Source organism: Lucilia cuprina, chromosome X, assembly GCF_022045245.1.
Source record: "Lucilia cuprina isolate Lc7/37 chromosome X, ASM2204524v1, whole genome shotgun sequence".
Lineage (NCBI taxonomy): Eukaryota > Metazoa > Arthropoda > Insecta > Diptera > Calliphoridae > Lucilia > Lucilia cuprina.
Window position 1 is genome coordinate 11,940,286 of NC_060949.1, and position 14,346 is coordinate 11,954,631.

General features: G+C 29.9%; 2 protein-coding genes across 2 annotated transcripts in view; one reads left to right on the top strand and one right to left on the bottom strand.

The window, feature by feature from the left end:
* LOC111683328 overlaps positions 1–14,346 on the top strand; it is a 97,503-nt gene that overhangs the window by 1,642 nt on the left and 81,515 nt on the right. Inside the window, exon 2 of the mRNA XM_046945440.1 lies at positions 1,859–4,620. Within this exon, the coding sequence (XP_046801396.1) occupies positions 2,066–4,620 (2,555 nt within the window). The 5' untranslated portion in view covers positions 1,859–2,065. The remainder of the gene's footprint in view (positions 1–1,858; positions 4,621–14,346) is intronic.
* Positions 5,516–8,044, bottom strand: LOC124418644. The gene is made up of 2 exons (XM_046945455.1): positions 6,683–8,044; positions 5,516–6,592 (listed from the first exon to the last, which is right to left on the bottom strand). The coding sequence occupies exons 1-2, from the start codon at positions 6,993–6,995 to the stop codon at positions 6,315–6,317; spliced, it is 591 nt and encodes a 196-aa protein (XP_046801411.1). The 5' UTR covers positions 6,996–8,044; the 3' UTR covers positions 5,516–6,314.

Genomic DNA, 14,346 nt, shown 5'->3' on the forward strand with positions numbered 1-14,346 from the left:
AATTCAATAAACGAATCCACTTTGAATATAATTGAAAGTAACTTTTTTTTGTTCATCAATTTTGTTCATATATACGTCAAAGTCGTCCGTAATAAATTTGAGAAATCTAGGTGCTGCAGTTTATGAGATATGCGACAGTAATTACTTATTATAAATACTTATGTTTGAGCATATTTAAGACAGTTTCAATACCAATATAGACTTGTGGATTCCTAGAAGAACGCAAGAAAAAAAACTTTATATAATGTCAAAGGAACAGCATTTTTGATCACATTTAAAAAAAAATAGATTACGATATTTCACCAAAAGAAATTTACGTATATATGATACCTCATCCCAACGATTGAAATTATAAAAAACGTATATATGTAGAAGTCATTAACATTCCCAAAAATGAACTCACAGAACCGGACTATAAAGGACATTGGTAATACATATAGACAGAAACATGAAGATATACAACACCTATCAATTAAACATTTTTGAAGAAATATAAGATAATTGGAAGAAAGTTATCAACCATCCCAATAAATATCGAATCATAAAAAAGAAATAAAATATCAAAATTACCAGTTAATTACCAAATTAAAGACAAGTTCATAAGAGCAAAAATATAAATAACAAGAAAAACCCCTCTCAAACACAAAACTCCATGCACACAATATCAGTTTCAATATCTGTCACCTTTGGCTTTGGGGATTGTTGTGTTGTTTAAGGATGTTGTGATTGCTCAGTCAACATTGTTGATGTATATGAATTTACTTTGTGATTGTTTTAGTCAATGATGAAATTCATCTACATCAACAATGTTGACTGAGCAATAACAACATCCTTAAACAACACAAAAATCCCCAAAGCCAAAGGTGACAGATATTTCCCAAAATTGCCAAACAATCTCACAAAAATTTACCATTAATACTAGATTAAAAACCTATGCATATTAATTGCAATTAAAATGATATAAACAAACAAAAATAAATAGGCAACCAATAACACCAAACCGTCTGAGATACTTACATTATAACATATTTAAAAAAAAAAACAATTAGTTCTTAGTTCACATACGTTATAAATGCGTTTTTCTTTAGGTTTTTTGCATATGATATTTTTGTTAATAGGAAAGCAATAGTTTATGATCAAAAACTATTTAATTTATATATACAGACGTTTTATTAAATTAGTTATGATAATTATCTGAATTATACACTAGAAATGTATAAAAATATGAAATAGTAATATAAATTGTATGATATACCCGGGTATGTTGGGTATTGATGTACGTAATTTTGCTCGGGTATAGACAAGACGGTTAAAAGTCGGCACGTTTTACTCTAAATGTTAAGGTGAATGTCAAAGTTCTTTAAGTAAAATTTAAAGATTCTAGCTCTAAAAGTATCTCAAATATACGTTCGTATCACTCTTTCCTTCAAAATATTCAGATTAATATTAAAGTTCTTCGTGCAAATTTTGAAGAATTTAGTTCTTTTACTTTCCCAGGTAAACGAATTTTTGTTTTTAATTAATAGGGGAGGTGGCGATATCTTCAATTTAACACTTAAGTGGCTCCCACAAAATTTTAGGACTTTAACTGATATATTGTCTTAAATATACGGACTTAATGTGGGCGTGGCTCGTCTCCCACTTGAAATTTCAAAATAAAAACCATTTCGAACAATAAACTGACATTTTAAAAAACAATTTAAGATTTTAGAAATAAATATATTTTTGAAATACAATTGGAAATGAGGTTTAAATTTTTTTGTAAAATTATATCGGTTTATAAAAGTAATATGTAATATGAATATACAATGGTTTTTAACGTTACAAAATAATAATTATTATTTTTATTTGATTGCAGGTTGAAATTCCTCACCCAATTGAAAGAAGGAAAACAATGTATTTTGTAATCTAATGCACGAAAATGCATGGAATATAAATTTTATTCAAACTGAATTAGAAATATAAACACTTTTATTCACAAAAAAAAGAAAAAATAAGTCAGCAAGTGAAAGTATATATTGAAAAAGGACCAGCCGTTAGTGTACGTTAATGTATCCTATAGATAATGCTAGTAGTAATCCCAATACATGCGAAAAATTCAATTTATTCCACAAAATCAATAAAAAGTGACGTTTTGTTCGAAAATATTTATATTAATGCTGATAAATTTATAAATTGCGATATACTCTTTGTAACAACGTTAACATACACAACGAAACTCTATACATCGCTTTTAATAAGATCGTTAAAGGAATCTTATAACTGTGCCAGCGAAACTGACCACGGAAAACATAACGAAATTATGGGCGACGAACGTGTAATGGCTGGAGCTAATTGTAAACGTTATTTGCAAAATAAATTAGGAGAACGCAAACGAAGACGCCCAAATTCATCACTATTAGAATCCGCGGAATTTTCTGATGAACGTCTTGTTGGTGATACGTCAAACTCAACTCGTTTAAGACAGACAATACGACAGTCAAGTCAGAAACATTTAGTATGTACAGCCAATAATTTAGACGTTAAACTCAATAAGACAGAAGATCTACAAACACGTACAACAACAGCTGGTTCCAAAAAATATTTAAGATCTAACAAACAGGAGGATAGAGAACATTTAACTGACTACGAAGAAATGAAAAAACACAGTCCATCCTCAGAATACAATGACACAATGAATTATACAGGGTCAGATAAAGATGAAAATAGCAACAATGGCAGAGATGCCATGTATGATGCAGCAGCAAATGACATCACTAATGAAAACTATAAGAATGTGGGAAAACATGATTTTGAGGAAGATGATATGTTTGATAATGAAAAAAATATAAATGATGCCGACAACGAAAATTTTGAGGAAATCTGCACAAAACAAGATATGCAGAAAAATAATGACAGCACTTTCAATTCTAGTACTAGTATCGGCAGTGGTGTTAAGCCACCTAGTTTAATGGACATGAATGAAAGTACACATGCTGCAACGTCTACTTCGTATGAATGCTTAGAAAATGTGGTTTTTGAAAAGCCTGATGAACTGTACGTCAATAAAGAGGTTAAGGAAGTAAAAGATAATTTTGATATTCATAAAACTGTGAATCCTAATAACGAAAGTCAATCTGACTATGATGTGCACAATACAGATATGCGATTAAAATCAAGCGGTAATGAAGGTGGTAAAAATGAGCATACGGTTCAGCTTACACCCTCATCTACCTCACATGATATACAAACCACCCATTCGTTATGTCACACAAATGAAAATATTGCATCAAGTCCTCATTTCAATAACAATAATGATGAAGATGAACATCATCAATCGGAATATGAAAATGACTTAAGTCATTTAAGTAATAGTGTTTGTTCGGAAAATAGCTCATCATCAAATCCAAGCTGCGAAATATCTATGGAGAATATAAATGAAAATTTTTCATCAAACGAATCAAATAAGCAGCCATACGAAGGTGAAATCAACCCAAACGAAATCGAACAAAACCAGAAACATGTATTAAAATTAACGAACATAGCAATGAATTCATGTTTAGTTAGTAATAGTACAAAAAACCCGCACACTTTAAATATTGGTATTTCAAGTTCGCCAAAAGATGAACAATATAGCCACTATAATGCCGATGAAATTAATGGTTGTGCAATAAAATCTTTACCACCAACAGTACCGCCCATTAATATAACTACACAAACTAACCAAGAGACTTCCAACGAAAATAAATGTTTTCAAGAAACAGACATTAAAAATGGCTGTCTTGATGTGTCTGTGGCATCTGCGGCAGATGCCACAGGCTACAACAAGGAAGAGGAGGCTGGTCCCTTCAATAATCCAAAAACTTCCACAAATATTAATATTGGTAATATCGATCAGCACAGTGATTGTAAAGAAAATAATTTAAAAAATGATCCCACCACTACTTCAATAAGTCAGTCAGGAAACAGACATAGCCCTTTAGAAGAGCATCTTAAAAATGAGAGTAAACTTCAAAATAAGTTAGAAAATCAACAAGAACAAGAGAATCAACAGGAACAAGAGGATCAACATTTTAACAAATATTTGGAACAAAGTTCTCAAGTACAACATACCCACCAGCAACATGAAAAAGATATAATAGATGCGGCTGACAAAGTCTACACACAAATTGAAGAGCAATATCATCATCAGCAGCATCACGTTGCATCAATATCATCTACATATGGACAAATGTTAAATAGTCATCAGCAAAACGAGCACGAGGATCATCAACATAGACATTCTTCGGCGGTGCACAATCATCAACATCTACAAAATCAGACTATTCAACACTCTATGCAACAACATTATTCGGCTGAGCAATTATATCAGTTGCAACAGCAAGAACACCATCAACAACTACATATGCAACATCAAATGCAAAAACAGGAGTTGCAACAGCTCCATAATATGCCGGGGACACCACAAAGAGAGCATAGGCAGCAACATTCTCACATTATGGACTTTTTACATCCACAACATCACCATCATAATGTAACCAACACACACAGTCCTTTACACCAACAACAGCAAATTCATGAAGTCTATCATGACTTGATGATGGATGAGTTTCACGAAGAGCATAATTCACCCTATAAACTGTGAGTAGTGTATGAAAACAAAACCAAATAATAAAACTGAATTACAACTAAATGTTTATTAATAATTTCAATTTATTTAATTTGTAAAAAATCATATGAATAACAGTTAAATAAATTGAAATCAGTAGAAATGAAGTCATGTTGATACTTTGTATACATCTCATGGATAAAAATAAAAGCGGTAATATATCTGTTATATAACAATAATAATGTTTTCAAATATCTTTCCAAAGATTTGTTACAACATTTAGTTATCGATTATTCGATATTTTCCAAAAATAAAATAAATTTAATTTAATAAAAAAGCGAATAAGTATCGAAAATTCTTCACAAGTTTTCGGCTTATATTATATGCAGGGTTCACAAAAATTCTTTTATGAACACATAAATTTAAACATTTATGATAAATTGACACGAGTGTACTTTAAAAACTTTTTGTTGTATGCTCACTTTTGCAAATGAATAGCTAAGAATTGTTTTCGTTTTAAGCATTCTTAAATGTAAACATTTATTTTTTTTTATTTTGGTACATATTCCCGTATATGAATTTTGAGAAGTAAAAAATGTAAAATGTATAAATTTGAGAGGCCTTCTCATCACTCTCATTAAAGTATATACTCATTAATGTTGTTTTTTGTTTTTTCTAATATGTGTTCGGACTTTTTGTAGTTTGTTTCTTATTTTCATATGTGCGTGTTTTGGTTTTTGTAAAGTAGCAAACTTTACAAAAATGAAAAAAATAACAAAAAATGTTTTCTCATTTTTTGTTTTTTTTTTTTTTCATTTTAATTTTTTCACAAACAAAATATGTTTCATCATTCTTTTGCATTCAATACGTATGTATGTGGAAAAATATTTTGATTTTTTAGTTGTTAGGCACAACAATTGTGTGAATGCCAACTCGATCGAAGGCTTTTTCGAAGTCTATTGAAATAATGGAAAGGTGATTTATGTGTGATAGGGATGAGGCAGCAATGTGGTCAAGGTATGTTAATGTATCTATAGTTCCTTTATTGGGTTTAAAAGCCATTTGGTGGACGCTTAGGAGTTTCATTTTAAGGAGTGACCATGTGATTCTGGTGGCAACTATTTTTTCCAATAGTTTAGATGTACACTTAATTAGTGATATTGGTCTATATGAATCAATAGAAGTGGGGTCTTTGTTAGGTTTGAGTACTGGAATAATAGAAGTAGTTTTCCATTGTTGAGGAATAATACCGGATGAGATGATTTTGCTAAATATTTTAAGAAGATGAAGATTGACATTGCTAGGAAGATTTTTCAGCATGGGATATGAAATTCTATCAAAGCCGGGGGTTTTACCTTTGAGAGAATTTAATGTAGATTTTATTTCAAAGAGAGTGATATCTTCTTCTAATAGTTTTGTAGTTTTGTTTAAGTTGTAGTTTATCCGGAATTCTAGGTTATTTTTGTTCTGTATGAAGAGATTACTAAAATTGATATCATTGGATTGTTCAGACCAAGAATGTACAAAAGAGTTGGCAATGTCAAATGGATCATATATAGGTTGATCACTAAGTTCAATGTGGTGTATTTGTTTGTAGCTGTTAAGACCATTTAGTTTTCGAATATTGTTCCAAACTTTGTTAAGTGGAGTGTTAGGGTTGATAGTAGTAGTATAGGCAAAAAAGGAATTTCGTTTTGCAATTTTACTTTTTAGTTTAAAAACAATGTTAGCTTTTTTGTAAGCTATTCTGTTTACCGTCGATGGGTGATTTTTGAATATATAGAATAGTTTTTGTTTTTTTATTACGTAAGTCATTTAGTTCAGGACTATACCAATAGGTGTATTTACTATTTTTGCTATTTTTCTGGTGTGGCATTGAGCTATTTGCAGCATTTATTATAACTTTCTGCAGTTTAGCGATTTCTTTGTTAACGTTTGTAGAACTATCAGTTTGTAGATTAATGTTGCATAGTTGTTGTTGAAATCTTTGCCAGTTTGCTTTATCTGTAATAAATCGCTTTTGTTTTGTATTAATGTAATTGCAATTAGAGTGAGGTAAGTTTATTTTTATATGAATAGGATAGTGATCGCTACCACATAATTGGTTATCCGTATTCCAAAAAGATAAAGGTGCAATATCAGCTGATCTTGTTGAGAGGTGGGTAGGAGAGCCATCGTTAAGTAAAATCATGTTAGAGCGGGTGATAATATTTTCGATGATAACCCCTTTGGATAGAGTGATCGCTGAGCCCCACAAAGTGGAATGTGCATTAAAATCTCCTAGTATTAGAGTGTTATGGTTGTAGTCAGTGAAAAGGGACTCTAACTCCATTGTGGGAAGAGGGAGTGATGGATTGAGATAAATAGATATAATTTTTAATTTAATACCAACGAAAACATTAGCCATAACATAGTTCCTCGAAGAGCATACTAAGTTATGTTTAATGTAATGTTTAATTAAAATAGCAGTACCACCGCGGCGAGAGACGTCAGAGTTTCATGTTAGGGTTACATAACCATTTAATTTTATATTGTTAGCAACATGATGAGTTTCTTGGAGCGCAATAATATCTGGTGTACTATTTCGGATTAGGATTTGAAGTTCGTGTAAATTGTTGAAGAATCCGTTAAGATTCCACTGTAAGATTTTTATGGACATGAAATTGTATTACTGTAATGAAAATATAGTATATAAATTGTTTTATTGCTCCATGTTGAGGTCTGGTGAGTCGATTTCATTACGTCTGTTAGATATTTTTTTAGGATTTAAATTTTGCTCAGATAGTTTGGGTTTATCTTTATTTTTAGGTAGTTGATCAGTAATTTTCGAAGAGGTTTTAGCGGGGTTATCAAAATTGGAAGAAGTAGGGTTAATAGGATTTTTACTCATATTTGAAGAGATTTTGTTCGATGTTTGGATCTGGTGTTTATTTAAGAGTTTATTAATGGATGTTGAGAGGTTTTGTATCGATTCTTTAGTGTTTGAGGTTGTTGGATTATCATTAGTGTTTTCAGTTATGTTAGTTGTTTGAGTGTTTAACTTGACTGAGGCGGTGGCAGCGACAGCAACTGCGGGAGAGTTATTTATTGTTTTATTTAATTTATTTTTTCTTTCAGCTATTGCTGTTTGTAGATCTTCAATTGGAATGTCATATGTTAGTTTGTCTGTAATTTTGAGCGCGGCTTCTTTATATGAACAATTATTAACGGATTTAATTTTTAATATTTCTTGTCGTTTCTTTATTGTAGGGCAATTTTTGTTTGTAGAGCGGTGGGGTGATTACAGTTTATACATTGAATTTTCGTACAGGGTACGGGATCGTGGATTATAGAGGCACAGATATCGCAGTTTTCATTACCATTACAGTATTTTTGGGTATGGCCTAGTTTAAAACACATTTTGCATTGAATGGGGTTGGAAATGTAGGGTTCGATTTTGCAGTTAAGGAATCCGATTTTTATTTTCTTTGGGTAGTTCAAAAATATTAAAATGTAGAATATGGAGAGGAGTATTAATAACTTTATTATCAACAAATTTCGTTATTTTTTTACAATCAACAATTCCTTGATCCTTTTATTATGTTAAGGGACGGGTGGTATGAACATTCAATCGCACAAATACCAGGTAATGTAGTTGCTTTTAGGAAACGATTGGCTTGGGCTTCATTTTTTGTTAGTATGAGAAGATTACCATCTCTTGTAAAGGTTGTTTTTAAAGTAGGTTCACTAGAGATACGCTTCAGAAACTAAAAAAATGTTGAAGTTTTGAATGGGTTTTTCAGCGATTTTACTTTTCAATATTATGAACATAGGGCACTGTTTTTTGTTGTTGTTATTTAGTTGTTTGTTTTTAATAGTAGGAAAATCAATATTATTATTTAAGTTATATTGTGTGTTGGATTTTTTCCTTTTTGGAGAAGGGTCTAAAAGGGAATAATAATTTCCTCCATTTTAAAGACTACACTCGAACGATGCAAACATGACAAAGATGTAAGTGGCCGAAAAGTTTATTGAGTAACTGTGTTAATTTTAACTAGAGTATTAACGATAAAAGCTTAGACAGAGTAGATTATTAAGCGCGAACTGATATAATAAACACGTCTGTTCTCAGTGAGCACTTGATTAAGAATGAATTAAAAAAAAAAAATGAAATAAAGAAATACATTACTATTTCGGTGTGGATCAACATATTTTTGTTTGTATAACAACAAAACATTCTCGTTTACCCTACTCTAATTTATTTGGAAGTATCTTTCTGTGTATTCTTTTCACATAAAATAAAGTAAACAAACAAAATTTTGGCAAGAAAAAAGAAAAATAAGCACGACAAGTACCGGACAAAAAACCAGAAATAAACATACGTATATTCATATATACATATATATGTAAGAATGTAGGTATGTAGGCAAGAGCATAATATATTTTTAAGCTCTGTGATAGAGAACAAGAGAATGTTTTTTGTTTTCCCTTCATATTTATCCAACGCATCATAAAAAACACAAAATTGTTGTTTAACCAGTCTTTGCACATATTCTTATTTCATTCTTTCATGCAAAAACACGAACACTCTCAATCTCGACATTTTACATTTATTTATCAACAGAACTATAAACAAATTTTACATTTCATTTTAGAATGCTAGTGCAAAATAAAACTTTATGCTCTTTCAGTTGTGAGTTTTTTACAAAAATTTTATTTCTCAAAAATGTGCATGTGCATGAAAAAAGTTTTTCTTATAATCTCAATATTGTGCGAAAATAAAAAAACATCAATAATAGTATCATGCAAGAATGAATAAAGCAAACTTTTTTTGTTTGTTTTTGTACACGAATGGAAGAAAACAAAATAATTTTTCGTTTTTCATGTGCGTGAATGTTAAGTGAATGAATATTTGGAACCCTGATTATACGTATTATATATTCGATTTAAGGTTGTACAACAGTGCAATTCGTAGTGGATAACAACAGTTAATATTTATTTCTGCTGCTAATACAACTTATGTATTATGTGTGAAATGATGTATTTATTTGTTATTGATGTTTTTTACTTTACGTATATTTGTTTGATAGTGATAATACAGTGGGTAGGTAAAACAGATAATATTTCATTCTATTCTAATATAGCAGAAAGCTGAAATTGTGCTCAAATACTTTTCATTAATAGGCATTGTTTGGTATTGAAAATGGACAATATCGTTCTACGATTTCCCCTATTCCCCATATACATAAGTTTCTCTTTAGAAAATGACTATAACGAATAAACTGGTTGAAAAAAGCTCATAGAGCAATGAAATTCGGAACCAAAATATTTTTGTAAAATTTTATGAGAATCGGTCTATAATTGACCCTACCCCCCGTAGAAAGACCTAATCACAAAATGACCTTAACATCAAAACTCGTTTAAAAATACCATTACCCAGGAAAACTTATAGAACTTGTTCTAAAAACTGCTAGTTCTAGAGCGAGTGAAAACAGAACCACTTCAGATTCTTAAACAACAGCCTTGGAACTAGTAGTGTCGCCATTACTTCAGGAACCCGTTCTTTAGAATATTGTTGTGGTTCTTAAATATGTATTTCTAAATAGTTTTTAAGGAACTAGTTCTTTAAAACTAGTTATACATTTCTACTACAATAGTTCAATGGAACGCATACTAGTTCCGAAACAACTTCTTGGAATCAATTGGAAAAAAATTAAAAATTTTATCGAAATAGAAAACGCGTTCAAATGTATATTTTTGCATTCCACTGAACTACAAGATATTAAAGAGCTTACTAATTCAATGGTAGGTTGATAGGTTGTAACGTATATCCTATCAGAGAATATTTTAAAAGATTTGAGGTGCAGAAGAATTATATTAAATTGTATTTGTATGTAAGTTTTGTAAATAACATTGGTACAATAGTAAAAATTTCTCAACAGTTTCTAAAAATTGCTCCTAATCTTAATAAGTTGAAACAAAAACGCTAAAAACGAAATATTTGTTTATACGTTCTCTACAGAAATCATGTGTTCTAGAATTAGTTGTAGACTTATACAATTTTTCCTGGGTACAGAGATTAAATTTGAAACGAACAAGACTAATGGAAAGAAGATCACATATCTCCCATATAAGGCCTTGCTAAAAAATGATGGAGTCACATATATAATATGTGGCACATGATGCAGATATTAAATGCAGATGCAGATATTAAATGTAAAATTATAAGAAAACAAGTAAGAGTGCTATATTCGGTTATGCATAATCTTATATACCCTTCACCATAGTTTATTTAAAATATATTAATTTTATAAAATGTATATTTATTTATTATTATTATATCAATAGCAAAAGAAAAGGAATAACAACAACGCTAAACGAAATAAAACACACAAGGCAATTTAACCAATAGTCATCCAAACATAAGAAACGAAATACACAAAAACAAGAAGCGAGAGTGCAATATTCGGCTGTGCCGAATCTTAAATATCCTCCATCAGCTACCTTTATAGTTTTGTAATTGATCAAATATTTATTTTAAAATAAGTTTTCTCATGTTTTTAAATAAAAAACTACAATATTTAAATACAATGAATCAACTAAGATTTTTTCCTACCTTTTTTTAAAAGAATTTTGTTTTTTATTCATACATAAAATTCGAAAAAACAGGTAAAAAGTAAATTTATGTTTTCCAATTAAAAATAGAGATTGTGTAAAATGGTAAAACCAAGAAAAAATATTAAAATACAAATTTTGGTGCATTTGTTGTTGCATTTTATTATTTTCCATCATTTTGCACTTCAATAAAGTATTTTGCATATTGAGAATTCCGGTTAAATTCGTTGGGTTTTTCAAATTATTTTTTAATTACTTTTTGGAATTTATTCCTTTATTGTTAAAAGGACGAGAGTTAAGTATTTTTCAATTGTAATTTGCAAAAATCATATCCTCTTTGTGTGAAAATGTGATGTTATTTGCCTTAAAAATTTTTAAAGGATAATAATGAGACAATTTCGATATAAAAAATTAGTTTTGATTTCTAAAAAAATATAAAACAATGAAATATAATTATGAGATGTTTAATAACATTAAAAATTATAAAATAGAATAATTGATGAAATGATCCAAAGAATTATTAAAAAAAAACGCACTGATTGGTGCTTCAAAATCTTGAACAGCCAAAGGGAGGCAACTTGTATCCAAGGAAAATCATTGGACTCTTGATTTAGCTTCTCCAAAATCCATATACGAACTAGGAGGAACACTATGTTTAAATTTAGACCTCTTAACAGACCTTAGAATGCATGGAACCAATGTAAAGTGTCGTGTAGATATTTTAAAAAGATATTTTAAAAATTTAGATAAAATAAAAATAGGTGGTTATCATACCACAAAGGTCAACAAAAGCAATGCGTTCCCACGACAATTGGATCTTCGCTCCGGAACGACCCGAGTCATACTCGGCCAAAGATTGTCAACCCAGAGACAGCTGTATCAACGAAAGTTTTTTCCCCAGGAAACTATCGGCCACAGTCGAGTTGTTACAACAACAACAAAAGCAATAATTTTCAGCTAATACATACACTTATAAATATTTTGAACCCAAATCAAGAATAACTATCCAGATCCTAATATGCCTACTATATCTTATTCATAAAATAAAGCATTTAAAATATGAGGTTGAAAATCAGGATTTTAGCTTATTTAGATTTATTGAATAACAGTCAATATTCTACAATTCTAAATAAAATTTACACAGAACTCCCCAAATAGATGGTGTTTCCGTAATGTAGTTTTTGTTTATCAATACAAAATGACCAAAAACCTAGATTATTTTTGTTATAATATATATATTTATACCTGACTAAACATTTTTTCTAGGTCCAAATCCATTGATTATCTAATATATCATTTATCCAATTCAAAATTACTTATTATTTTTGAAATTTAATCAAAGAAACGATAGATTTAATGTTAAATCAATTATTGATAAATTCTTATAGGTATATAGGATAATAAATCGGTTAAGAAAGGTCGTTCCACTACTAAAATATCTAAAAATGTTATTCTAATATATAGGTGTAATAAAAATATTAAATTTTATAAAATATTAAAAAAATAACAAAAAACCTAAAAAAGCAAAATACTTTATTGACCTAGAAAATTAACAATACGTTCACATTTTAAGAAAAATCTCGTTAATTAATATTACGATTTTACTTTTAATGGTGGAAAATTAATATATAAAATATTCTTTAAAAAATACAACAAACAAATTGCTTTATTTTGCTATAAATATCTGTTCAGATAAAGTTTTTTCTTAAAACTTATAAAATTTTACATAGGCAAATTACTTAATTGATTCACTGTAGCTTAAATCTGCTGCAAATGCAAATGAACGTTACAAACACCAATTTCTTTTATATTTTAGTTACGCCCTAAAATATGCTTTAGCTTGAATGTTCACACACATATGATACTTGTATGGTATGTAAGATGATCGTTAAACAAATTTACAGTGTGCCAAAAATCTTAAATATCTTATTTAGGTAATGAGTTATGGGCGTTTAAGTGATTTTCGCGAGGGGACCTGGATACATGTTTAGCCAGTAAGACTTAAAAATGCTATTAATCTAAAGATTAAAGCATTTTTATAAATAAAGTAGAAGTATCTACTTTTGCGCGTTTTAAAAAATTTAGATTTTTAATATTTTGTATAAAGTCCTTTTGCTTTTACTTTTTATACGTTTAGGCGTACTTTTGACTGGTCTGGTGCGGAATAACACTCCGTTTGTACTCTCGACTAAAGATCTTTAAGATTTCTTGGTGCATTATCGAATTGCGCAAGACGTTTTTTTAACAAAGCCCATAAATTTTCAATTGGATTGATTTCCGGGCAATGAGTTAACCATTGCGTAGTTTGAAGATTCTGCGCTGAAACCCAATTCTTTACGATTTTTGGCGTATGCTTCGAATCCCCATCCTGTTGGAGTATAACCACTGACTCTGAATATGCACATTCTTCCACAAAATCTGGAATATTGGATTGAAAATGCTCAAATAATCCTCCTTTTTCATTATAGCATCTAATTTTACTAAAGAACCGAGATTCTACCAAGTGAAGCAAGCCCACACTATCAGACTACTGTTTCTTTTATTCCTACGGTATTTTCAATAACAGCGCTTTTGAAGCTAATTTCTTCTCTTGGGTCATCGAAATTCCAAGAAAATAAATAATTAACACTAAACAATTGTTGATAGGACTTTTAAAAACACAAAACACTTGTAATAAATATAAAAAATTGTGACATTATTCGTAGAGTAGACAATGCAACAATTTTTCCATTCGTATTATTGGACATTCGTAATAAAGAGGGTACGTACTATTGGAAAATGTAATTTAGATTTCATAACAAAGCATTTGACTTGGTTTGTACCTCGCCTTTGATATATTTAAGCAATTTATTGTTAAAAAAATAATTTTCTGAAATATGATTTATATTGGGGCTTCCCTCAAGCTCCCCGTTTGAGGCGATTCTCATAAAATTTGGAGGATGAATTTACGGTTACATAAAATGTATTTATGCTGAATTTCACTGCGACACTAGTCTTTTTAAGCGAATTGTGGACATTAAAGTCATTTTTTGAAGGGGGCTTGGTCAAAAGAAGCACTAAATTTAACAGGGTCTTCAAGGCTAGTAAAAAAACTTAGTTGTGCCGCTTTTTTGTTATTAAACATAATTATGAGTTACTCGGGTAAACCCCACTAAAGAGGTGTA

What these genes read in the sequence shown, in the direction of transcription:
- LOC124418644 (XM_046945455.1), bottom strand. Translation starts at nt 6,995, where the DNA reads ATGGCTAATGTTTTCGTTGGTATTAAATTAAAAATTATATCTATTTAT. An exon ending in TACGGATAACCAATTATGTG is followed by an intron (nt 6,593 to 6,682) that starts GTAGCGATCACT and finishes GATTTATTACAG; the next exon opens with ATAAAGCAAACTGGCAAAGA.